Raw genomic sequence first — 25,702 nt, forward strand, 5'->3', positions numbered from 1 at the left:
AGAGAGAGAGCACAAGATCTTACTTTTGACACCATTTTCCAGTTGTTTGTTCACCGGGACACTGTTGGCCTTGTTAATTCTTCTGCCCTTCCACCCTGGGCGGTTGTTTTCTGTAGTTGTGCTTAAAACAGCATCAATCCTCTTGCGTCCCTTTGACTTGTCTGGTATCATTTCCCCTCTAGTCTCTGCTGGCACTTCTTTCTGGCTTCCTCTTTTCCTCTTCTTGACTTGGAAACGCTCTGGGCTTTAGTGATATAAAAAAAATATGTGAATACAAAAACATCATGAACATCTTGAAACAATTGTTTGAGTTGCTTTGTTGCCACTGTTAGATGTGAAGATCAACACTGCACTCATGTCTGGTCATTAGCCATGAAACATCCATAATTGATAAGCTCCACATATTTCAGACACCTACGTGTTGTCATGATGTGGATCCTCATCGGTATCCCTTCTTCTCTTTCTGTCATCTGCCTTGTCCTCGCTGATGATAGAGTCTGAAGGTGAGAAATGCTCATTTGCACTCAACCAAACAGAGCTGCCTTCAGAGGGGTCACTGCCTCGTGAACTGGCAGTGATGTAAGAGGAATCCTCACTCTGGTATGTTGACGGGACTGTGATGTCTTTCTCGTTATCAGAGCTCAGACCCTGAAAGGTGCGCCTCTGCTTTATGAACGACTGCACACTGGAAGAAAATCGATCAATGAGTCACATTGTATCATCTACGTCCATTATGTACAGTATATATATCTATATACGCCACCTTTTTTTGTTTCTTTGCAAAACATTATGGGAGTCAACCTTGGGGAGGACCTTTTTTAATCCCTTTTTGTTTTTAATCTCCTCACTTCCCCGTTTGTTACAGACCCAAATTTAATCTTGGTGTAGTAGTCAGGAGAGGCTGGGGGCGTGTAGTAGGAACTTGCTGTGACAACGAACAAGTGTTAGTTTGAATCACTCTAATTCACATAGTGTGCAATACCTTTATATAGTGTGCAGTGGAACTTAATCCATGTCTGGTGAGTGAAATTAAATCAATGTATGGGACGTTACAAAGTGGGTGTTTCTGAAATTCAGATCTTACGTAAGAAATCAAATAAACTTCACCCTCTTCACTGTCATTTATTACGCAAGCACCTTCAGTGGGTATAATGTCTTCCATTGTCCATGATAAAGTCTGTTTGAAAGAAAGTCTATGGGCAAGGGTGGCTACTTGTACCTTGATTTATGCAGCAAACATTGGAAATAATGCTCTCAATCCCTACTGTAAAGTCTTCTTCAGAAGTCAGTTGTGTAATATATGTTCCCAAGTGATAGCTGGTATCGTCCAATAGGAGCTTGGTAAGAGGTGATGCCTTTAAACATGGTGCCGGCCAACTCGTTACTCTGGAGGCTTCAAATTGGCAGGTCAGATTCCTATGGGTGTCATTGCCAGTTGGTATTAACCTACACTGATATCAGTCTGTTACAGTTACAGCAGGGGTTTTAGATGGATTTTATGTTTCTCTTTGTCCAATAGCATTTTATCATTAAGTATTGTATCAGCTGATCCCCAATCAGCACAGAGACAGTACACACAGCGTGCAGAACAATCCATACACTTACTAGGGGGTGCAGCCAAATATGTCGACAAGGTGGTCCATTGTGATAAATGGGTGCTGAAGAATCTGCATTGGTGTGATTCTGTCAGCAGCATCCACCGTCAACATCTTTGTCACCAGGTCAGCAAAGCTCACCCTTTCACAGATTTCACAAAAAGTGTCTTTGTCTGACACTCTATAAGGCGCCTTCTGCAGGATTGTCTGAAGATCACTCAGCATGTTGCCCTTGTCAGCGGAAATCGTCTCATCACCTCTCGACTAGACAGAGAAAAAGTTTTAGTTGGATCATTTACTCACAGACTGAAGGATAGGCACAGATATGTATGCATTTAAAATCACATTCAAATATTACCGCAAAGGTCCACTGGTTGGTTCCGGGTCGCAGGACATTTTTCTTGAAAAACTCTGCTGTGTACCGTCCTGCATCGAGCACACGGACTGGTGGCTGTCCAACGGTGAAGACGATCCATCTCATCTGTGGGCAGAGTACAGTGTCATATTTAGAGACTGACTTTAATGTCAGAAATATACCTTAAAGTTAAATTTAAGTTAAAACAAAGGTTTTGTGAAACGGAGATATGTGTGATTTCACACAATCACACATCAATCAATTAATATGGATTCAGGGCTTTTAGAGCGAGAGGAGAGTTGTTGTCTGATTTAAGGTCTAGTGTGCAAGAATTAGTGACATCTTTCCAAAGCATGTCAGGGAAATACAGTGGTCTTCTAACACCAGAGAGGATGTTAACACTCCTTCTCAACACTCTTGTCATTTCCTTCATTTAAAGTTAAAGAGTTGTGCAATGGCGCTTAGATTCTTTCTTGTATGCAAAGGCCACCATAGATCCCTGACAAGCTTGGGAAAGCAAGGTTTGTTTGTTTGTTACAGTCTGTAATGTCACCATCAGATGTTACACATTGTTTACACACTGAGTTGAATAAAATGCTCAAAGTCAGTGATCATGTAATGGAATGTGGCCCACTGCTGATTATTTAATTTAAATAATAATAATTTAATTTAATTTAATTTAATTTAATTTAATTTAATTTAATTTAATTTAATTTAATTTAATTTAATTTAATTTAATTTAAAGATTGAAATAAAATAATCATACCAAGAAATTATTGCTACACTGTGTTTTATGCATATTATTGTAAAATGCTAACCATGTCATATTCATCACAGCCCTGGAAAAGTACTTTGCCCAATAGCAGTTCAGCAGCAACGCATCCCAAAGACCAAACATCGATGGCCTCGTTGAAGGGACTTCCAAGCAAGACCTCTGGAGCTCTAAGAAGAAAAGGTCACAAAGACTAATGAAGAAGTCAGTCTCTGTTTCATGTCAGTGTTTTGAATATACAATGATTTGGTATGACGTTATCCTCAGTTAAAAAACCTGAGATGCAAGCATTCAGCGCATCTTCTCTAACACACATACACATGCACAGATGTCACTGACTTACCTATAACACCTGGACTGGAGGTTTACACCCACATGTTTCTCAGGATGTCTGCATGCTAAACCAAAGTCAATGACTTTGACTCTCACTGGCCTTTGTGAATGGTCCACCACCATAACGTTTTTCGGCTTTAAGTCAGCATGAACCACCCCGATGCCCTTCAGAAACTCTAGGGCAGTAGCCATCTGAAATCATGAAGAGAAAATCATCACATCACAATGTAATTTGCAGTGAATCTGAAATGTTCCAGAAACAAACCTGCTGCACAATGGAGCGTATCACCGTCATCTCCAGAGTCTGATCGTGGTTATTCTCGATGAATTGTTTAAGGTTCATGTCCAGTTTCTCAAACTCAAGACAGAGTTGGCCCTTGAAGGTGAAGTAGGTGTTCAGTTTGAGGATATTGAAATTGTCTAAGTTGAAGTTTCTCATTGACTTGAGAAAAGCCACCTGCAATCATAAATGTTCGAGAGGTAAGTGTTTTAAAATTATTACTTGACATATTACTGATTTATTGTACAAGTGGAATGTTGAATAGGTGTGTGTGTGTGTGTGTGTGTATTGCACCTCTTTCTTGGCAGCTTCCATACACTGTGGTGACCGGAGGATTTTTAAAGCCACAATTTCATTGGTGGTTGTTTTCCTGCACTTAGTGACTATCCCATAGGTGCCTCTGCCTAGAAGCTCCTGCACCTCATAATGAGTGGAGTCAGAGGGGATGAGTTCATCAACGGAGATACTGAAATACATTGTAAATGCTGAAATCTGCAGATTTTTCCACACCTGACAAGAGAGAACAAAATAAGACATTCATATATAACTATAAATATATACTATATCAGTCATCTGTCAGTGTTAATTAAAAACAAAACCTACCAGAATTGTGAAAAAGTAAATGTGAAATGTTTCCCTTGAAAAATTAAGAGCTAAAACAATTTTTTCCTGCATAAAATGCAATTAAGTTCTCTTGCCTTTGATCTGTGCATGATCTGCCTTACCACGACAACCCACATACACATCAAAGGTAGATGATGGTGACATACATATCCATTCATTTTCAATAGCAAAAAGGCAGTAAGGCTAAAAACATTTTATATCTAAAAACGTTTGAAGTAATTTTAGTAAATTAAAATGATGATTAATTTTAATACAATAAGCAAGTCCTCTCTGCTCTGTCATATTAGACAGTTTCATAACTGACCGACCTCCAGGTCACGTCACATTAATGCTATTTATTCCTGGATGTAAACAAAAAAAGGTCTTCCTCCTGCTCTTTGGTATTTTATGGCAGTTGGCCATCATGTTGCAGTCCTACCTTCTTTACAATTTTCTGTTTTTCTCCCTCTCCAGAAACTGCAACTGACTAAACTGTCCCAAAGTTTGAATTAAAGGATCAAAGCTGTGAGGTCATCATGAGAGAACCTTCTCCTTGTTATATATGCATATATTACATTATTTACAGTCATTGTATGTGCAATGACAAAATACAGGAAGAAATCAAAAGGTACATCAACTAATAAATAATCCAAAAGTGAAAAGTGAGCCAAAACAAAACAAAAGTCTAATTTCTTGAGCCTCCAGCAGATGGCAGTAAGAAAACGAAAGAAAATGTCACCTGCTGTAAAATATATATATGTAAGGAAGAAGAAGAACCCTAACCAACAAGCCAGCTGGTGTTAAATATTTACTTCCCCACTTATGTTTCTAATTTAAAATGTTACTTCACAGCTACAGATGAACAACTTCCTTAGCCACAGCTTTGTCATTCAGCGGCTTCTAGTAACAGTCCTGTGGCTGATAGCTAGCCAGCTGGCTAACAGCAGCTAACCGCAGCTAGTCAAACTTTTCAACACTGGAAAGAGAGGATGGACTCTTGTGTTTTTACGGCCATTTCTAAAGGTTGGTTTAACGCAGAATATATAACAAATAGACTTTTAATAAAACTATTAATGTTGATAATTTGAGTTGAAGTTATCACAACACACTGGGTTTTGGCTAAATTAGCCATGGTTGCTAGCGTACTGCGGGTGGATTATCCTCGGAAAGCAATGTTCCATTGGCATGTTTTGTTTCCGTCGTTAATGTTGTAAAGTGTTTTGACAGCACGTTTACTTCATTACGCAGACTGTTCAGAAATGGCAAACGTTAGCCCACTGCTTTGAATGACATTGCGGTTATTGAACATAGACTGACGCGTTTCCTGCAAGGATGCATTCAAATCACGTTACTGTTGTTTTTGCAGGATGTTTGAAAAATCTCTGTTCATGAAGTGTCCTATACTGAATGAGAATTTCAGATAAAATTTGTTATTTTCCCACTCTTTACTATTTGTCATTGTTAGGACTATAGTACACACCTGTATATTACAGAAATAAACTAACATCACATACAAATGACATAGAATTTGTTAAAATGTAACTGAGCAATAGGGCTGAACGATTTTGAATAAAAATCTAATCTATTTTGACAGGAAATGCAATTGCGATATGATTTGCGATATCAGAAGGAGTGTTAACGTCCTCTCTGGTGTTTGAAGACTACTGTAGTTCCCTGACATGCTTTGGAAAGATGTCACTAATTCTTGCACACTAGACCTTAAATCAGACTCTCTCGCTCTAAAAGCCCTGAATCCATATGATTGATGTGTGATTGTGTGAAATCACACATATCTCCTTTTCACAAAACCTTTGTTTTAACTTAAGTTTATCATTATTCTCATAAAATGTAATTAATTGTTCAGCCCTACTGAGCAATGAATTGTAATTGCAGTCTAGGTGTCACTTTTTATCATTAGAGTTGTACACAACAATACACTTACTGGGAAGCACTCATGTTACTTAGTTTTCCACATTGTCGGACTGTCAATACACTCCCCTATGGCTGGTGTTAGAGCATTATTTTTGGAAAAATCTGACTCCTCAGCAGAAGGAATCACGACACTGACATGTCATTTTGTCAGATCAGACTGAAAGTATGTAAACACTTGATTAGTGACAGACAAGTGAGCTGTATTTATCTTCAGTCTACCTGTGTTCTTGTTTTTCAGATGAGGCCTTACCTCTGGCGTCACTGCGCCTCCTGGTCCCACCTCTGCAGCTCATGACAGCCTGGATGTGGCAGGTGCTGAAGAGACAGGACGTCATGAACTACTGGAATGTGGCAGAGTTTGTCGCACTGGTAATGGACATGGTTCCAGAGCTGCTTATGTACAAGCACAGAACACAACTGAATTTGGGATTAAAAGCCAGGGTGGGTATCATGGCAAGGCATTCATAGCTAATGTAATATTTTAATTTTTAAGATGTAGTTAATGTAGACTTTATAGACTGCTAAAGACATGTAAACACTGGATGTTTTTTTTTTTCCTGAATAGTACATCCTTGAGTTGTGCCGATTTGAACTTGCTGAAACTGACTTAATCTTATCTCACCTGGACAAGATTAAATCTCAGCACAGCACCCAGGTATGTGGTGTCTTCTTGGTCTTTGGGCCCCACATTTCAGCTACCTATCCCAGTAATTGTTTATTTAAAATGATTATATTAATGACACATTTATTAACATCACCATGGCATCTTTCCCATAGTACACCTGTAACTCGCAACTAACTGTGTGTCATATTTATGCCCATATTACAGATGGAAACAGCAGAGGAGGAAAAAGTAGTAGTTCACTTTCTTGAGTTAATCCAAGCTCTGCTCAAAGATCCTGAAGAGAGAAGAGACTTTTTCTCAGTAAGAAAATATCACTACCACCTCCGTGGATATAGAGATATAGAGCAAGTACCTGACTTTGTAGTGAAATTGTTATTTTTATCACAGTGTCTTTTATCCTTTTAAAGGAGGTCTTCCCTGCAGAGTATGGGCCACAATATCACAGTGATCTGCTGACACTGTTTTGGGAATTCCACTGTCGGCTTGCTCAGCTGTTGCCCGTTCCTGACCTTGAACAGGTGAGGTGTAATTTTGACTAAAAACACAAGACTTTGTACACAAACATTTTTCCAGACTTAACTGATAAAGACTGTTGTCATGAGCCTTTCAGGGAACGTCTGTTTCAGGTAGAATTTCCCTCCTCTTCTGTCACTGCAAATGACATGATTTAATAAATATGTGGGTAATATAGATGCATAGATGCAATGGCTAACAAATCGTATTGGTGGTGGTAAGTGTTGAAACCTGAGGACATTGGATTTGGTGTAGTTTATATTTCCATCGGTTTCCCTCAGACAATGTCCTGGCTTGGAGCTGAACAGTCACTGCTGGAGGATTGTGTGCATTCCTTCTCCAAGCCTGCAGACCTGAAACATTTACTCCAGCACCACAAAAGCTTGGGACATTTAGAGCAACACGGTGAGTAAATGGTTTTTTTTCCCATTTTTTCTTTACGTTTCACTTTTATTTGTGGACACAACTAAAAGTGAAAAAAATAAGTTTTTTGTTCCTTCTTTTTGTGCAGTACCTCCATGTGGCATGGGCGACAGCATCCTTTCCTCCCTCTCTGCAGGTCCTCTTAGGAAAGTGACAACAACTACAGAAGAGTCCCAATCAGGTTCACTGTCAGGCTTCAGTGATGAAACACAGACTGTATCATTTGTGGATGATGTAGCAGTTGAAATAATCACCGTCACAGATTACGCAGAGGTTGAATTAGCCACATGCACAGACAATGGGGTCATTATGGGAGAACACTGCTATGAAACTACAGACGGTGGCACAGAGGCTGACATTTCCTTGGTAATACTTCCTGAAAAGGTGTCCAGTGAGGAGGAAGCTGATGAAGCAGAGGGAGGAGGGACACAAGGAAAGGCTGAAAGTGCTTTGATAGACCAGAGATTTTGCCAACCAGAATATGACAAGGACCAAGACCAAGCTTCCCCCCAACACAAAGTCTGTGTAGGTCCTCATGACTGTCCAGACTGTGAAAAGAAATTTCAGTTTGCCTCTTCACTAACTGCCCACAGGGTCATCCACACTGGCGAACGCCCCCACTGCTGCAATGACTGTGGTCGCTGCTTCTCTTTCAGACAGTCCCTCGACAGGCACAGACGCACGCACAAAATTGGACGCAAATATGACTGCGCCATCTGTGGTGAGACTTTCCTCTCCTTGTCAGCCCGCACAGAGCACAAGCAAACACACATGGAAGACGGTGTTTACATGTGTCAGCAGTGCAACAGGAAATTCAACTGGGAGCTGGCATTTGCCAGGCACTTAAAAACTCATATGGATTGTCACACTGCTAACAAGCTCATAGATGATGATGATGATCATGATGAGCGAGAGATTGATTTAAGTGTTGAAGATATCTGCAAGGATCCTGTGAAGTGTCTGGAGCCTGGTTGTGAGGTGCAACTGCAAGCAGATGATAACAGTGATAAGGATCCAGAGAAAGCAGATGTTCAGACCAGTGAACTCATCACCTGTGATTCTGGAGGCCTGGTCCCTGAACTCCATAATCAAATCGCCTCTACGTTGAAGGTCCGCACAAGTGGGCGCAAACGCAAACCAACCATGAAGGTTCAGGTGATAAATTTACAGAAGAGCATAACTATGAAGAGAAAGAAGATTATCAATCCTGTGATCCTGAAGCCTCTTCCTGTGAGCTGGTAAAAACATCTAATCTTATTATTCGTCTTTGAAAGTTTCACAAAGTTTCTTTGTCATTGTCATCTATCAACTGTACTCCATTGGATTAGTTTCGATTTGTCTTTGGAAGTGAGCAAGTGCACTCCATGCTTGTTATAGTCATGTGTATGAATATATCGGTAATTCTCAGGCTAATCAAATCACCCCTTGCTATTTTTTTTACAGTGCAGAGCACTCTTATGGGTCACCAATGGCCTCATCAAAGGACAGTGATGGAAGTGAGTTTTTTTCTTTTTATCACAGTTATATAATCAGAAGGACATGGAACAGAAAAAGACCAGGAGCAGGTGTATAACACTTGTTTTGAGTACTCAGAGTAGAGTTATATTTTACAATATATGTGTGTTACTTATACTAGAAGCAGCATGCATTGTGATGACATCATTTACAGATATCAACTTTAATCATCCTCAACATGACACAAGGGATAGGGTGAGATGGAAGCAGTCGATGGTAGCACCTAAAAAGAGAAGCCAAAAGAACTAACTCATCCTCAGTCATGATGAACATAGTAATACAGTTAGAGAACGTAAGACACCAAACAATGTAAAAAAATAAATAAAAAATAGGTCGATAGAGTTGATGGAAATGCATTCAATTACAGGCAAGAGAGTAATAATAGTTTTCACCTCCACTCAGCAGGTTATGTCATTGTGACCAGTCAAGATGACATTGTTATTATTAACTAATACATGAACTAATAATATAGATAAACTAATTATAGCCGTTTTTTGTATATTTTTGATGAGCCTGTATGTCCTGAAAGGCATTGAAAGTTTAATGACTTCCCTTTACCCCAAATGACCAGTTATGAGAAGCATATCATTTTCTACAAATGATCTAGTATATCTTATATGTTACAAATTCACTGTTCCTGTTTGTAAAGAAATATGACTTCCTGTGCAGAGTCTGGTTAATATATGACAATGTATACTAAAACACACTTATATAATTACTTATTAATTACTTTATAATGTGCGCATGACATACTTGTAAATACCTTAAAGCATTACACTTGAAGAGAGCAGGTGTCGTTAATAGAGAAACAACACAGTGTGATGGCAGTAGCTTGTTTGTACTGACACTTGACAGTAGAAATTAAAACATTGTTTTCTTTATAGTAAACACTGCATTTAACCAGTTATATTTTCTTTTTTTTATTAGGATCTGTAGCCGATATCGCATCCACTACTTTGTCCTGTTCAAAGTGCTCGCTTCACCATTCAGATGACGTGCAGGTTCAGCAGCACAGTGACAGCGTCCGCTCTGCTGAGACTGAGGAGCAGGAGGACATGACATCCCTTCTGCCTCTCCCAGATGAAGAGGGAAGTTTTGCTTGTGCAGACTGTGAGAAGAGCTTCAAGTTCCAGTCTTTACTTAAAGCCCATCAGCGCATCCACACAGGTGAACAGCCGTTCCTCTGTTCACAGTGCGGACGGCGTTTCTCCTTCAAACAGTCACTGGAGCGGCACAAGCAGACACACAAGTCTGGCCGCAAATACAAGTGCCTGATCTGTGGGGAGTTCTTCAAGACGTCACTGGCCCAGAGGGAACACAAGAGCACCCACATGGAGAATGGGGAGTATTTATGTTCAGAGTGTGGTAGGGCATTCGCCTGGAAGTCGGCACTAGTGAGACATCTGAAGATCCACGGAGAAGATGCTAACAAGGATGAGCATTCTTACAGATGCCCTCATTGTGACCTGAGCTTCAGCTGTGCCAGCTACTTGAACAGGCACATTCAGACTCACCAGGAAGAAAGAGTGTACACGTGCAACTGTGGAAAGAGCTTTGCCTACCAAGCCGCTCTCACTGCACACCAACGCATCCATCTGAAGGAGCGGCGGCACATATGCACTCAGTGTGGCAAGGGATTTCTCTACCGGGGGGGTTTGCTGAGCCACATGAAGATCCACTCTGAGGAGATGCCCTTCATATGCTCCTTCTGCGGCAAGAGCTTCAAGAGGGAGCGCAACATGAAGAAGCATGAGCGCTGCCACACCAGAGAAAATGTTTTCAGCTGCTCACAGTGCGACAAGAGTTTTGTGTACAAGGCCACTCTGATCCGTCACGAGCTGACTCATTCCGGTGAGAGGCCATATCTCTGCTCCGACTGTGGGAAGGGTTTCTTTTCCCATGCAGAGCTCCTGAAGCATGAACGTTTCCACACGGGCCACAAACCATTCCAGTGCCCCCACTGTGGCAAGAAATTTACTCAGTCCTGTTACCTGACCGTCCACCTGCGCTATCACACCGGAGTGCGACCTTACGCCTGCACCGAATGTGACAAGAGCTTCCTGAGTGCCAACAGGCTCAAGAGACACCAACGAACACATTCAGGAGAAAAACCATACCTCTGTGGAGAATGTGGGAAGGGTTTCAGGCAGGCGTATAATCTCAAAATGCATCAACGGACCCATCTCATGACTTTAACATAGACTGACACTTTGGGAAGTTACAGTGGGAGTGAAGTAACTTCAAAAATGATTACTGTGAACTGCATTTAATATAGAATCTTGTGCTGAAAACCAATTAAAGCTGCTGTCAGCGATTTTTTTTTTTTTGCTTATTTCTCGCCATGTCACCTCAAGAACCTGAGGCCAAGAGACTCATGTCAAAGTATATAATATTATATTAAAACATTTTAAATATTTAATATACATAAGGACAATTTCAAAATATATTGTAGTGTAACTTTGGCATAATTTAGTTCAAATAATCTTAAAAAAAAATTAACTGAAACATTTATATAAATTCAGTCTTTATTCAGAAATGAGCCAAATGTTTTTCAACAGTCTGGTTGGGAAAGAAAGCTTAAACATTTTGTGTTACAACATATACATTATGGCGATGGCAATTTGAAACTTTTTGAATGATGACAAACATGAACTTGTGTCAGATCAGCAGTAGCATAAAGTCATCAGGTTTTACAGTTGGTCATCACATTAGTGTTGTATTTTTACAGAAATTAAAAAGTAAATTCAGGTGTAAATGAATGGATTCATTTACTATGTTCACTAACAGGAAGAGGACAAATACAAGTAAAAAAGTAAATAACAGAGTTACTACAGTGCTGGCTTTACTGAATGAATGACATAGGGCAAGTGTGGCTGAACTCAAATGGAGCGGTTGCTGGCAGCAGTCAGAAATTAAGTATTTAAATGACAGTGCACGACAGGCAGAGCAGAGACCCTTCTGCCCACTCAGTGAGTTACACAGCAATGTGCAGAGTGATGGGGCAGTGGTCGCTTCCCATTGCCTTGTTCCGGATCTTGCTGTCGCACAAACCTGGCACCAAAGAGGATGAAAGCAAAAAGTAATCAAGCCTCCAGCCAACATTCTTTGCACGGGAATTCATCATGTAGGTCCAGAAGGTGTAGGCATAGGTCTGCTCGGGGTAAAGCTCGCGGAAGCTGTCGACGAATCCTGCTTCCAGAAGCTGACTGAAGCCCTCACGCTCCTCGGGGGTGAAGCCTGCATTTTTCTTGTTCCCCTTGGGGTTTTTAAGATCGATCTCCTGGTGTGCAACGTTGAGGTCACCACAAAGTACCACAGGTTTCTGGATGTCCAGCTCGCTTAGATACATCTTGAAGTCCTCATCCCAGGTTTTACGGTAATCTAAGCGCACCAAGCCTTTGCTGGAATTTGGCACATAGGCGGTCACCAGGTAGAAGTTGGGGAACTCGGCAGTGATGACCCGGCCCTCCTTGTCGTGCTCCTCTTTCCCTGGAGATGAAGAGCTTTATTAATTGTTTGTCCAAAATGTCAAGTGAAAACATGCATTTGTTTTTTACGGACTATATACTAGAGACTTTTACAATTCTAATGATGTAATTTTACTAACTACTAGAAGATGTACTAAAAATTTGAACTTCTTAGTAGAATTTTCAAATAATCATTTCAATCTAAACATTTTTGGTCTGCTGTGTCTAGTATATATTGTTGGAGTTCTAAATGGTGTACAAGCCTAACACTTACCAATTCCATAGGTCACGTTGAGGGGCTCAGTCTTGCAGAGCATGGCCACACCGCTGTAACCCCCCTTTTCATTTGAGCTAGCCCAGTACTTGTGCGGGTACTCAGGCATTGAGGTGATGTTGGCAGGGAGGTCTTTCTCTGCACACTTCGTCTCTTGTAGGCACAAAATATCTGGATTCTCCTCACGTACCCACTGGATTTTAAAAGCATAAATGAGAAGCATTGAGCACACATGCATTTACTCTGTATAACTCTGTATCAGGCTGGAAGTGAACTCGTGTTTCTCAGGGTCACTGCAAACTCACATCCAGGCCATTCTTTTTCACCCAGGCCCTCAGTCCATCGACATTCCAGGAGGTGATCTTCGTGTTGGCTTCACGTCCATCTTTGCTCGTCATTTTGTCAGGAGGATCATCGTACAGTATCGGGGCCTCTGGTTCCTTAGCACTCTTCCCTTTCTTTGCAGGAGCTGTGCAGTGGAAGACATGTTATAACACAAGATCCCATGAGGTCAGATATGTACTGAGAAAAAGCAAGTTATGTTTAGTCATTTTAAGAATGCAGGAACAGCATGTTTCTGAATATGCATGGGAACATGTAATTACCAGAGCCGGTGTCGTTCTCCCCCTCTGCAGTAGCTGCCTCCTCTGCCTTCTTGCCTCTCTTCATACTTGAACTCGCTCTGACCGTAAACACACTTTTCAGACACACAGCACGCACACAACAAAACCTCAAACACGCCGCTGCGGAAAAAAAAAGTTTTTAATTTATTAGGTGCACTCATTCCAACAATATACAAATACAGAATCTGTACATGTTTCATTGAAAAGGAATAAAGATGGTTGTTTCCAGCTATTCATTGGTAAATATCGTTTTGTGCTATATTTACAATGCAGCACATCACATATTGTGCACCCCAAGAACAAAAAAAAATACTTATTTGCCTGTTATTTTCCAATCTTTAACACACTTGCTCAGAGCACACATGGTCAGATGATGGTATTCCGATGATAGATCGATCGATATCAATAACAGTCTGTCGAACTGTAATATTGTAATAAAATAACTGACGTTCTACAGGAGACACTGTAACATATAGGCCAATATGAGCCAAGTAATCCGTTTAATTGCAAACAAGTTGTTTGTGTAAGCTTGTTCAGTTGCTTCTTCCATGAAGTCCAAAACTCAGTGTGTACACGTACATTTGAAGGCGACCAGTCTCGCCTTCGAACAGACGCCATATTTCTGAAATCGTGAGCATCCTCGTGTTCACACTTATCCGTGTACTTTTTTAGATGGTGCACGTCAGCTTCATAAAGACCACGTGTGTTCCGAACTCTTTTAATATGTTATCTGACAGAAGGAAAACGCACAGAGAGCGTTTATTTGTAAGTCGTTGCTGTGGAGAACAAAAAACTGCCAAATGCACTAAATGCAACGTATGAATGAATTTGAGTTGAGTTTAAACAGCAACAGTGCGCATGCAGAAGATACTACATCGAACTACAGAACCCATACTGTTTTACAATGTGTGATGCACAACCAATTGAATGGAAAGCTAAGCTAACGCTAGCCCTTTCTCTGACAAAGAGAACAGAGCCTGCAGCTGCAGCAGTCGGCCTGCAATTACAATCTGTGTAGACTTTAATCTATATGATTCATCTGCTAATGCAAATGCGGTTAAATACCGCAAGTGTTTTCTTTTCAACCGTGTTTCAGTTAAAGGAGATGCAAATAATCTTACTCGTACTTTCACAACAGGATGTAAAGACCAGCCACACTCCCCCGAACAATCTCGCAAGTCGCATAAGATTTGTGAACGTGAGCACGCGCTCACTGTGTTATGGGGGTGCCTAAACTTGCGCCTGATTTAAAACACAAACGGAAAATGCCGCCTTTTTATTCATCGTTACAAGAAAGTGAGAATGACATCAGATACAACAATAGAACGCATTTAATTGCAAGACACACATTTTATCATGCTCACATGCTGCTGCGGGGAGATAAATTATGTTTTAACTGAGGCGAACTGTACAGCAATGTTGGGGTCCTCCGAGACTTATTTAGAACATTTGGGTTGCTGAAATTAACTCTGTTGGTTAAAAAAAAGTGGTTTCATAGATTAAACGACTCGAATTGCGACTAATGCGTATTACCGTGGGAAACTGAAAAGCGAGGTATACTTGTCTTGTGACTCGCAGCAGCGTTTGTATTGTCTAATTTGTAGTGAGACTGCATGTTAACATTGCTAGCATAGCAGCAATACAGCCTTACAAAGTGGTTGATGTGAGTTGTTATCTCCTGCTCCCACTGAGCTAATTAACATAATATGCTATTAACACGTTAGTTCTACACGTCATATTGTCTCTCAGTTTTAAGTTTTCAATGTCCTACTTTATTGAAGATGAACACTTCATTTGAGTACATTCATCTGTATTTTGGTTTTATTGTTTTGTTATTGTTTACAATGAAATAGTGATTGTAAGGTAAATAAATAGACATGATATTAGATACTGAGTGAAAGTGTGATATCAGAATTTTAAGGCTCGTCAACGTGACAAGTGTTCAACAAACATTGCAACATTGCAACATTGCAGCTGCCAAAGTTGTACAATTACTTTAACACACTCAAAAAGTGTATAATTTTGTTGAATCATATTGTGTAAGTTTTAGCTGTGTGTTCTGAATACACTGAATGTATTGTAATGACCTGCAGTTTTACTCTACAGTTAATCTGGGGGAACAGTGAACACAACACGATACATATAAAAAGTGACACCAGTATCCAGTCAAGCCAGCAAATGCTGCTGAGATGTGCAAATTTAGAATTTTTAAATTTGAATCATACCTATCTTCATATCTATTTATATAACAGACGTGTACTTTCTGAAGATATACAGTCATTAATAAGGAAACGTTGTTGTTTTCTGCAGTTTCATCTCTATACTGTTGACTGTTTTCCAGCTGCAATGACTGTAGTAATTGGGTTTGAAGGCAGTGCCAATAAGATTGGTATAGGAATCATTAGAGATGGTGAAGTTCTTTCCAATCCTCGACGAACTTACATCACTCCCCCAGGTCAAGGTGAGTCACATTTTTGTCCTATCTCCCCTTCTCCAATGCTACACAGTACATGTTAAAGTCATGTGTACAGTTAAGGTGATGGGAAAGGTTTTTTTTTTTTTTACCCAATAGGATTCATGCCGAGCGACACAGCCAGGCATCACCGTGCTGTCATACTGACTGTCCTGAAGGAGGCTCTGGATCAAGCTGGGCTAAAGCCTGAAGACATTGATTGTGTGGCTTACACCAAAGGTATTGTAAGATCCTGTGTGTTCATGTTTAATTTAAATGTTCCATGACAAATTTTAATTATTGTGTTTAATTAGAGTGCCATTCTATATTGTTCTCTTAAACAAATGATATTTTTTGAGTAAAGTACAAATAAATAAAATTAAAAAGGACTAGTCAAATGGAGAGGGAGAAAAATCTAATAAATAGTGATACAACAACAACAACAACAAATAAATTATAATAATCATTAAATAATACCCCTCCCCCCAAAAACATACTTTTTAAGTATTGCCCATTGCACATACTACAGGTATACATATGACTTAACTGCTCTAATAGTGCTTTCTTTCTTAGTTAAAGATTATCAACAGTCAGATGAACCTAACAAAGTCTGTAGCAATAAACCAAGGGAGACCTTGCCTGTGTCATTCTAAACTGCTTATTACTTCAAATCCAGTTTTAGGAATGTATGTCGATTTTCAGCCTGCTCTGGTATGTTTAATTATTCCCTCCTTGCCAAACATACCACACTGTTCTGTGAGTGAAAGACATTTGTTTTTAAAATGGTAATGCTGCTCTTTACGTGGGTTCAGTTTGAACTGTTCCCGATTACCTTGTCGGTTCACTCTGGATTAAAAACTCCTCTAAAGAGCTTCAGATTATCATAGTACACACAGACTCTCTACTGATGTCAGGTTGAGAAAACTGGATTGGAACTGACAGGCTCATATTACATTCTTTCTGAAACACAAACTGCATGACTTTTGCACCCCAGTATGGAAACCCTTTCTCTTGTTGTTCTTCTTAAGGTCCTGGTATGGGTGCCCCCTTAGTAACGACGGCTCTGGTGGCTCGTACAGTTGCACAGCTTTGGGGAAAGCCGCTCCTTGGTGTGAACCACTGTATCGGACATATAGAGATGGGTCGACTCATCACCAAAGCCAACAACCCCACTGTGCTGTATGTTAGTGGGGGGAACACACAGGTTTGTTTCCGCATTATGAAGGTCTCAGTCAATTGGACTAACTGCTGTTTTGTAATGACACGACACACGTACATTTTTTTAATTTAGTAATTTATTTCTTCCTGTGCAGGTTATTGCATACTCGGAGCGACGGTATAGAATATTTGGGGAGACCATTGACATTGCAGTTGGGAACTGTTTGGATAGGTTTGCCAGAGTTATAAAGGTTTGTGCTATTTTGATCTTCTTTTTGTCTGTATTTGTATAAAGATGTATAAAACTTCTATGCCCAACTGTTTCTCACCTCAGATTTCCAATGACCCCAGTCCAGGTTACAACATAGAGCAGATGGCCAAGAAGTGAGTGATGGTGTACAAAATACATTTATATACTATCTGCAGCTGTTGGACACTTAACAGCTTCACAGATATTCGCTTTGCTTCTGTCTGTGTCCTTAGAGGGAGTCAGTATGTGGAGTTGCCATATACAGTTAAAGGAATGGATGTCTCATTTTCTGGGATTTTATCCTACATTGAGGTGAGTAGAAATTCATGTTACTTAATAAGTATATAATCTTACACTTTAATACTTACCTATATGTTCCCTCAGGGTTAATGTTAATGAGTCACATTTTTAAACTCTTTCTTTTATAGGAGGCTGCTCATAAGATGCTGAGCTCTGGTCAGTGTACAGCAGAGGACCTGTGTTTCTCACTTCAGGTGTGAAGGATCAAAAAGGCTGTTTTTATATATGGTGACCTTTGTTGCTATAAAAACAGTTGTATGACTTTGTAGGACCTATTTGTGAGTTTCAAGATCCTAAATCTTGTCAAATGTTGTTTTATCTTATTTGGTCTTAAATATCACAAACCTGCTGTTTCACCTCTCAGTACCTGACGTTTTAACCTGTTTTATTGTTTTTTAGAAAAGGACCAAGTTCTTATATTTGAAAATGAAATGAAAACTACATTACATTCTGAGTATAGCCATAGATTGACTTTGTGTTGATGAATAATGGTTGCAGCTGTAATCATGATATTAAATTGTGTCTGTTTTCCCTGTAGGAGACATTATTCTCCATGCTGGTCGAGATCACAGAGAGGGCGATGGCTCACTGCGGCTCCCAGGAGGTCCTCATCGTTGGGGGTGTTGGCTGTGAGTAACACAGGAATGTAATGTCTGTTCAAATGTGTATTTCAATCTCATTTGTTCGTGGTTCTGCCTGTGTTGAGTGTGTTATCATGCCCAGTAAATTGTACTTGTGAAATATCCCAATCATGTAGTAATATCAACAGTAAAATGTTCCAATTTCTAGGAAAAAAGGGGTGAGTTTCAGTCGCATGGGCAAAATTGCAAGAGAGTACAGTGATATGGGTCCACAACTGCATGGAGCAGTTTCTCCAGTTATTGTGCAATGACATCACTCAGGTGTTGGTTTTGCTTTTAAAAGAAACAGGTGTATCTATTTGTCACCTGTGCCAGAATACACAGAAATAGACAAAAACAGAAATATGTTCATTCCTGATGGTCACCTAGCTGTGTTGAAATATCACTAGATTAGCAACACAGGATTGATTATGCATTTGTAACAAGAACAGGTCACTAAGGCAGTCTTCAGCCGTTTTTTTTTTTTTTTTGGTTAAATATAATTTCCCCAAACCTTTAGTTAAAATGTGTAAATGTTTGATATAACATGCATAAAATAAGGTTTTAATTAATTTACCAACCCTTTCCTGGACATTATTCAAAATGATATTAGCTGTCACACATATGACTGTAAATTAGTTATGTACATTATGCACAAATGTGCTTTTGTCATAATGTATATTGTGATTTGGATCGTGATAGTTAACCATCTGTAAAAAGTCGGTCCCTTTGTGGAAGGTTTCGGAAACACTGTTGTATAGAATACCAATTGCTAAAATATGAATGATCAATGATAATTTGGTCTCTGATGCCAACATTTAATGGTTTAAATCAAAACATATTTTCTGATTGTTAATGAAATGCAGTGGGTTACTTGGATTTTTTTTTGTGGTTTGTTAGTTTTAATTATCCTCTCCATACTTCATTTACTTTTTTGATACTGTCTTGTCTACTATCGAAAAGTCAGAATTATTTCTGTGTGTTAGCCCTGTGATGGACTAGCGACCTGCGCATAGTTTTCCCTGCCTTTCGCTCTATGTCAGCTGAGATTGGCTCCAGCTCCCAGTGACCCTCATGTGGAGGATAAAGTGGTAGACAATGAGTGAGTGAGTAATCAGTTTGTATTGAATTGAGATGTGTTGTTAACTTTGCTGCAGGTAACCTGAGGCTACAGGAGATGATGGAGGTGATGTGTAAGGAGAGAGGAGCCAAGCTGTTTGCCACAGATGAACGGTAAATCAACATATTTATGTCTCCAAAATCAGTCAAAAAAGTCATAGAATAGTATGTCAGCCCAAAATCACCCAAAATGTCATAGTATAGTATGTCGTCCAAAATGACATCAAAATGTCATAGTATAGTATGTCGTCCAAAATTGGCCAAAAATGTCATAGTATAGCATGTCGTCCAAAATCACTCAAAAATGTCATAGTATATAGTTAGGTAAGCAAAATGTCTTAAAAATGTCATAGTATAGTAAGGTGTCCAAAATATGACAAAATGTCATTGTACATTATTTACTTCAGATGCTGTAGATGCCAGAGACACAGGACACTGTATTAAACTCAGTCACTCCCATTGTCTTCCCAAGCTGTACTATCAAATGACAAGTGTGTTGTGGTAAAATGTATGATGCAGGGGAATACTAAAAATCTACAACTGAAGAGAAAGTGGAGCCTATTACAATGCAATCAACCGATTCAGTCAGTGATAGTTGATAGACTCACAGGCTCTTTTGTTTATCACTCTCCAAGGTGAGCTAATGTTCCCTGAACTAGCTTATTGATTTGTATAGCCAGGTTGTTAACATGCACAGTGCCTCTTAAACAGCAATTCTCTGCAGGAAACTAACATACAGTATTGTACAGGGTTGTTAGTGGGAACTGGATACCACAATTAGGTAAAGACTGGGTTATACAGAGGTCTGTGTGAAGTAAATTGTGTCATCCACCCACTTGGTGGATGATCTTTTTGTCAGTCAGTCAGTCATCATCTAACCGCTTTATCCTCCACCAGAGGGTCGCGGGGGGTGCTGTGCCAATCTCAGCTACATCGGGCGATAGGCGGGGTACACCCTGGACAGTTCGCCAGTCCATCGCAGGGCCACACACAACTAGAGACAAACAACCATTCACTCTCACACTCACTCCTACGGTCAATTTAGAGTGTCCAATTTACCTATTCCCCACATTGCATGTTTTTGGACTGTGGGAGGAAGCCGGAGAACCCGGAGAGAACCCACGCACACACGGGGAGAACATGCAAACTCCATGCAGAAAGGCCCTTGTTCTCGCTGCAAGGCGAGAGTGCTAACCACTACACCACCGTGTGGCCCTGATCTTTTTGTATTTTATTTTATTTTATTGTATGTCTTTTGCTCTAATTTCTGCTTTTATGGTAGTTCTAATTTACAGTTTGTCCTCAGTTTTGGAGCAGCCTTGAAAAAGTTAATTAATGGCAATGTTAGGCTAAGGACAACGAAGGCTTCTTTTGTGATTTTTATATTTCCCCCATGACTGCAAAAATGAGGCACTTGGGCATGGGTGTGTCGACAGTCTTCACTTTATATTTACAATATCAAAAATGTTCATACTTTATAGGCCTCAAGTGTGTCATTTTGACCACATACCACACTGGAAGAATTCTAAAGATAGTATTTTTTAGCCTAAATGAGGCTACTTGCTAAAAGCTGAGCTGTACCAGCCCATACTATATCTACTGATCAGCAGCAGTGTGAATGTCTGACATTTCACCACAATCCTCAGCAGCTTCTCTCCTCGGCACACTATCATCTCCATCATCTGCTCCTCCTCGTCTCTCTTCTTCTGTCACCACCTCTCGGATTCCCTCCCTTTGCACCCACCGCAGTGTGACAGGTGACTGACGATGCTAACAATAGTGGGGCGCGGCCACCCTGTTCGGCAGAGCACAGGCTGCATGATAAATTACCCTCATCAGTTTGTTTTGCCAGCAGCCCACACAGGTCACCACCAAGGCCGGTCGTGACATTTTGTTGCATACTGTATATGCAAATACCTGCCAATCAATTAGCACACCGCCGCCACCAACACTCCCTCTGCTGCCCATTGTGATTAAAATGAATTGATTGGGAGCTAAAAATCAACACTGCCAGTCTGCCAAGAGACCAACGGTCAACAGGATGCAACAAAGGAAATTTGGGTAAAATACCCAACTGGTGGTAATGTTGTGTCCTCTTCTCTGTCTTCAGGAATTAAGTTACTAAAATGAGAAAACTGAAAAATATGGCACATAGTTCCAGCACGGCTCGACTTGGCACATTTTTTATTTTTTTTGGCTTTTCCATTAGCGATAGTACCTGGATATGACCTCGACAGACTGCCGCTCACAACTGCTTTACAAGTCACTAGTTTGTGTGTGTCGCGTATAAAACGGCGTCACGGGAGTTTCATGCAGCCATGCTATGATGACTCCGCCCACGTTGAGGAGGTACTACAGTAATGGCAAACAAACCAAACCGTGCAGAGTGAAGCCGCGCTGTGCCGGGACCGTATCGTCGCGGGAAAGCTTCCATAAACAGTCCCAGTCATTAGCATGTGGGACCTGGAGAACGACGGCACCAATGTCCAGGGCTGTTAGTAAGCAACAACCTTTATGGACAAAGAGAGGGAGGAAAAAAAGATCTCCCCCATTTGATTTGGCATCAAGGGCTTAACAGGCAGAGTAAACAACTCGCTGATGGATCACGGAGAGGCTGATTAAAGGAAGCACTTATCATTCAAAACGATGCCTGCGTACATAAATGATGAAACACAGGAAGAATCCAGAGTAAGGAAATGGAGGGTGCAGTTCTGAAACGGCAGCTTTTTTATATATAGGTTCATTTCCTCTTATTTGTGTACACCTGTGTAACAATACAGGACTTTGAGGTAATTATATGAACACAGCAATGAAATAAACGGGCCATGAACAAAGGGAAGCACAGACAAAGAAAAGGGGAGAAAACAACATACAGGTGATGAAATCAGGGAGACGGGTAACTCAAATGGATGGGAAATAAATTAAGACCAGAAGAAAAAAAAAGAGCCAGTTTTAACAGACCAAGTCACTTAATCCAAAAGCAGAAGTGAAGAATGTCTGAAACTAATCGAACCCCCAATGTCCTGAGTGTCATTCAGAGGTAGCTGATGACAAAATGGAAGAAAACCTGCAATATGGAGGAGTTGGAATAAAAAAGTTGGGACGTCTAATGAAGGGCAGCATTGTTGGAGGGTTTAATTGGACATGATTGGGCCACTGGATTTGTGGTTGTGCAGTATGGAGGTGGGTCATCCATCCATTTATCTTTACCACTGGAGTTGGAGAAACATTTGGCGAGGACACAGTGCTTAAATCTTAGATAAATGACAGGGGTTAATAGAGAGCAATTTAGAGTTTAAGAAGTTAACCATGCTGATTTATGTCTCAGCTTTATTTAAGTGGAGCTGTTTTTTGTTTGCACACTAAGTTTCCTTTTTTTTTTTTTAGTTTGTCCACTGTTGTAGAGACACGACTTGTCTTAAGTACATTGTCACTCGGAGGGGCTACGAAAAAACCATATTTTATTAGACTTTTTCAGCGATTATACACTTATGCAAACATACTGACGGATAATCCATTCGTTTCATTTGAATAAAACCCTCTAAATGTTGCTCCCTGGGCCTTTAAATAAGCCTCTAAGAGTGGTGAGACTTTAGTTATTAACATTTTCCGACATTGCGTTGAAAAGCACAGCTTCTCTTGTAAGTACAACAGATGCCAGCGCACACACTTGGCTCGGAGAAATGCTCCAAACCTTTTCTCCTCGACGGCCTCGCCTGCACATCGCGGGTTCCCTGTGATCTTCGTTGACAGCGTCAGCGGCGGTGCATTATACAGGTCAGACGCTCCAACCTCAGTCGTCAGCGCAACTTCTACAGAAAACTGTACGTCAGTTGTCGTCTCCACTTGAAGTTATTTGCAGTTTTCCCTCCGTTCCGATTTCTTCGTCTTCGCAGTGCAACTCGATCATAAGGTCCATTAGTTCTGCAATTACTTTACCAGAAGCTTAGCAGCCATTAGCAATCGGGCCAGCGCGTACAATAATTGCAGTTGTCCGTATTCTCTTGACTTGACTGCAGATGATTTCCATACTCAATTTACATAAAAGCATAAGTGCTGCCCGGGTTATGCCACCATTGTTTTTGAATTGCTCTGCACCTCGTTACGGTTTAGGTACAAAGTTTCAGGTCATCACAGTTTTCATATATGCCACATTTGAGCGCTCGTAATCCCGTGCTCCTATTAACCTAAAAGGTTCATGATGTTCGAACAGGTATTTATGCACCTCTTTGATAATATTTGTTAACCTTGGTCTTTTCACTGGCGGATTATGGTATTTGTGGTGTTTAATGTTAGAGGTCATTTTTTTTAAATGGGCCCCTTTAATGAATCCGATCGCCTTGACGGGTTTAGAGCACAAACAAGCCCATCTCTCTCTTTTACTATCGTTCTTGAACATTTATTATTTTTAATTTTTCAACTTCAACACAGTTATGGCTGTTTTTCTTTGTTTGAAATGTTACTAATCGTACCCACTGGCCATTCTGTCGTGTCTACCATCTGCTGTGGAGATTTAAATGTCATTAACATTAACGCACCTACAACCTCGCTGAATTTCCTGCGCTGAGGACTTTAATCACTTTTACACAGAAAACAATTCATGTGAATGATGCAGAAGACGTAAATGTCATTTTGGCTTTTATATCCAGCCTCATATGTGTCATCCTGTCATCCTATCAACTATCTCTGGTCCAGTGGTGACTTTTTATTTTAGACACATAACTTGTGTAATAAAGTTGATCCACTGCTGCTTCAACACGTTTGACATATGGTGCTTTTGGACATGACCTCCCCGCCCGTCTTGGTTTTTAACAAGTGGTTATTTGAATACGTTTCTATCATTTCGAAACCGGTCTGGTCTTAACTCCCTGACCTTTGGCGTCAACAGGGTATTGTATGCCCAGAGAACTGCTGCACACTGGATATTTTTCTCTTTTCAGGAACATTCTCTTCTCCCTCGTTCCCACTCTGATGCTCAGTTTGATTCAGCCGGTTGTTTTGACCATGTCTTCAGGTAGAAAATGGGATGATCGGATGACTGTATGTTGCCATGTGAAATGGGAAAGCAGTTAATCCAGACTCTTCTTGGCCTCGTGTGACCAAAGTGAGTCACATAATCCGAGCATTTCAACGGTTAATCAGGTTTGGTGAAATTGAAATTGAAAGTTACAGTAAAGTAGGCGTTTCCATCGTCACGCGGTGCAGGAGGTAAAGTGACAGTGAAGGAGGCGCAACGTATTCCGGAGCAGTTCTGAACGGGAAAGGCCTGCGAGAGCGAGACAGTTGCAACGCTCAAATGTGTGTGTGTGTGTTTGTGCACTGTGTTTAGTTAATTTGAATGTTTATACATTCAATACTCTGTGGGTGTGTTCCTTATGTCAGGATGAACACTGGTACTGGAGAGGGGGCTGCACGCCACAACACGGCATAGTGCACAGCCATGCATTATTCATGGCACTGCATCGAGCCATAATCTTTGCGTCGCGCACTAATGAAAGCTGCAGCACTGTATTTTTACTGCATGCAAGTCGGGGCTGACTAGATAATGTGGCAGAGAGGAGAACATCACATCACTGGGTACGCTGACTTCCCCCTCTCCTCTCCTCTCCTCTCCTCTCCTCTCCTCTCCTGCTATTGCTGTTTTCTTCCTCCAGACTCTTGCAGCCTCTGTCATCTCACGGTCCATCAAATGTCACTGGAGGCCTGGCAATACCACACCAGACTTTTACAGTTTTCAAAGCTTAAAGAGCGGCAAACAACGCCAAAAAAGAAAAAAAAAAAAAGTGTGGCCGGAAGAGCAGTGTAGTAATGCGGTGGTCGGTGTGCTCTTTTAATGAATGGGTTCTAGCAGGTAGCAGGAGCTCCAGCTGACAGCCAGTGCGGGAGTTTTCTTTTTGCTCGACAGCAGCACTTTTCCCATTTCCCATCCGTGCCGGCGAAATGGCCAACAAAGCAAATCTCCCAGCCCCTCTATTTCAAAGAATCTTGATGTTTATGTGATGGAATAATGTGAATTAGACAGAGAGCAGCACATCATTCGCTCTCCTCCCCGCTCACCCTCCTCTATCCTATTTCCCTCCCATTGGCCATCAATTCCATGGGTTTGGCTCATTGAGTGCAGCGGAGCGAGACGGATGCGCATGGTCGCGCTCAATAGCACCACGTTGCTCAGCATGGAGATATTAGTGTACTCTGCCAGACGGTTTGGATACAGTCCTCTGACCTCACTTGTAAAGAATCAGTTTTCTATCTATCTGTCCTTCTGCTTGTTTTTTTCTTCTCTTTTTTTTGCCATGTCCAGAGGTGGCCACGCAGGGTTTATCTGTTGGCCGTGAGTGGCTGATGAACTCAGCAGAGATGACGGCGACATGGAGTCGAGTTCAGAGGAAAAAAAAAGGGACAATTGCATGTTTTCATCCTGCTGCAAATTTTGAATATGCACAAAAGATGATAATTGCATTAACTCTAAGAAAAAAATAAATAAAGGTGCATT

At 40.7% G+C, this 25,702-nt stretch overlaps 4 protein-coding genes across 6 annotated transcripts; 2 read left to right on the top strand and 2 right to left on the bottom strand.

Annotated features, from left to right (window-relative positions):
• Positions 1–414: 414 nt before the first annotated feature.
• LOC122766231 (homeodomain-interacting protein kinase 2-like) lies at positions 415–3,812 on the bottom strand. Its single transcript, XM_044020921.1, has 7 exons — positions 3,630–3,812; positions 3,321–3,512; positions 3,066–3,247; positions 2,769–2,892; positions 1,954–2,076; positions 1,606–1,859; positions 415–685 (listed from the first exon to the last, which is right to left on the bottom strand). The coding sequence occupies exons 1-7, from the start codon at positions 3,810–3,812 to the stop codon at positions 415–417; spliced, it is 1,329 nt and encodes a 442-aa protein (XP_043876856.1).
• Positions 3,813–4,683: 871 nt separating this feature from the next.
• On the top strand, positions 4,684–11,261 carry LOC122766905 (zinc finger protein 11-like). The gene is made up of 9 exons (XM_044022142.1): positions 4,684–4,961; positions 6,109–6,311; positions 6,436–6,525; positions 6,700–6,795; positions 6,903–7,013; positions 7,290–7,413; positions 7,520–8,669; positions 8,875–8,927; positions 9,874–11,261. The coding sequence occupies exons 1-9, from the start codon at positions 4,928–4,930 to the stop codon at positions 11,145–11,147; spliced, it is 3,135 nt and encodes a 1,044-aa protein (XP_043878077.1). The 5' UTR covers positions 4,684–4,927; the 3' UTR covers positions 11,148–11,261.
• A 192-nt stretch (positions 11,262–11,453) lies between these two features.
• Positions 11,454–14,514, bottom strand: apex1 (APEX nuclease (multifunctional DNA repair enzyme) 1). 2 transcript variants are annotated; one of them, XM_044022144.1, is made up of 5 exons: positions 14,438–14,514; positions 13,293–13,430; positions 12,993–13,156; positions 12,688–12,880; positions 11,454–12,435 (listed from the first exon to the last, which is right to left on the bottom strand). In XM_044022144.1, the coding sequence occupies exons 1-5, from the start codon at positions 14,493–14,495 to the stop codon at positions 11,921–11,923; spliced, it is 1,068 nt and encodes a 355-aa protein (XP_043878079.1). In that variant the 5' UTR covers positions 14,496–14,514; the 3' UTR covers positions 11,454–11,920. The 2 variants fall into 2 exon arrangements, with proteins under 2 accessions (XP_043878079.1, XP_043878078.1); XM_044022143.1 differs by having other exon boundaries at positions 14,432–14,485.
• Positions 14,515–14,721: 207 nt separating this feature from the next.
• On the top strand, positions 14,722–19,327 carry LOC122766852 (probable tRNA N6-adenosine threonylcarbamoyltransferase). Of its 2 annotated transcripts, none has more exons than XM_044022056.1 (10): positions 14,722–14,864; positions 15,621–15,771; positions 15,883–16,002; positions 16,791–16,966; positions 17,076–17,171; positions 17,255–17,304; positions 17,404–17,482; positions 17,599–17,664; positions 18,009–18,099; positions 19,248–19,327. In XM_044022056.1, exons 2-10 carry the CDS (start codon positions 15,657–15,659, stop codon positions 19,325–19,327), a joined length of 873 nt encoding a protein of 290 aa, XP_043877991.1. In that variant the 5' UTR covers positions 14,722–14,864; positions 15,621–15,656. The 2 variants fall into 2 exon arrangements, with proteins under 2 accessions (XP_043877991.1, XP_043877990.1); XM_044022055.1 differs by having other exon boundaries at positions 14,723–14,864; positions 15,652–15,771.
• Positions 19,328–25,702: the final 6,375 nt, after the last annotated feature.

The sequence above is a fragment of the Solea senegalensis genome, linkage group LG3 (assembly GCF_019176455.1).
Source record: "Solea senegalensis isolate Sse05_10M linkage group LG3, IFAPA_SoseM_1, whole genome shotgun sequence".
Classification (NCBI taxonomy): Eukaryota; Metazoa; Chordata; class Actinopteri; order Pleuronectiformes; family Soleidae; genus Solea; species Solea senegalensis.

Bases quoted from the DNA above. Each gene is read 5' to 3' on its own strand.
- LOC122766231 (XM_044020921.1), bottom strand. From the start codon at position 3,812: ATGTATTTCAGTATCTCCGTTGATGAACTCATCCCCTCTGACTCCACT. The intron at 3,248-3,320 runs GTTTGTTTCTGG...TCATGATTTCAG, and splicing joins TACGCTCCATTGTGCAGCAG to ATGGCTACTGCCCTAGAGTT. The intron at 686-1,605 runs GTAAGTGTATGG...ATTTTCTTCCAG, and splicing joins ATATTTGGCTGCACCCCCTA to TGTGCAGTCGTTCATAAAGC.
- LOC122766905 (XM_044022142.1), top strand. From the start codon at position 4,928: ATGGACTCTTGTGTTTTTACGGCCATTTCTAAAG. The intron at 6,312-6,435 runs GTGGGTATCATG...TTTCCTGAATAG, and splicing joins ATTTGGGATTAAAAGCCAGG to TACATCCTTGAGTTGTGCCG. The intron at 8,670-8,874 runs GTAAAAACATCT...TTTTTTTTACAG, and splicing joins AAGCCTCTTCCTGTGAGCTG to TGCAGAGCACTCTTATGGGT.
- apex1 (XM_044022144.1), bottom strand. From the start codon at position 14,495: ATGCGACTTGCGAGATTGTTCGGGGGAGTGTGGCTGGTCTTTACATCC. The intron at 13,431-14,437 runs GTACGAGTAAGA...TTTTTTCCGCAG, and splicing joins CTTTACATCCTGTTGTGAAA to CGGCGTGTTTGAGGTTTTGT. The intron at 12,436-12,687 runs GTAAGTGTTAGG...CTTCATCTCCAG, and splicing joins CAACGTGACCTATGGAATTG to GGAAAGAGGAGCACGACAAG.
- LOC122766852 (XM_044022056.1), top strand. From the start codon at position 15,657: ATGACTGTAGTAATTGGGTTTGAAGGCAGTGCCAATAAGATTGGTATA. The intron at 17,172-17,254 runs GTTTGTGCTATT...TTCTCACCTCAG, and splicing joins GGTTTGCCAGAGTTATAAAG to ATTTCCAATGACCCCAGTCC. The intron at 18,100-19,247 runs GTGAGTAACACA...ACTTTGCTGCAG, and splicing joins CATCGTTGGGGGTGTTGGCT to GTAACCTGAGGCTACAGGAG.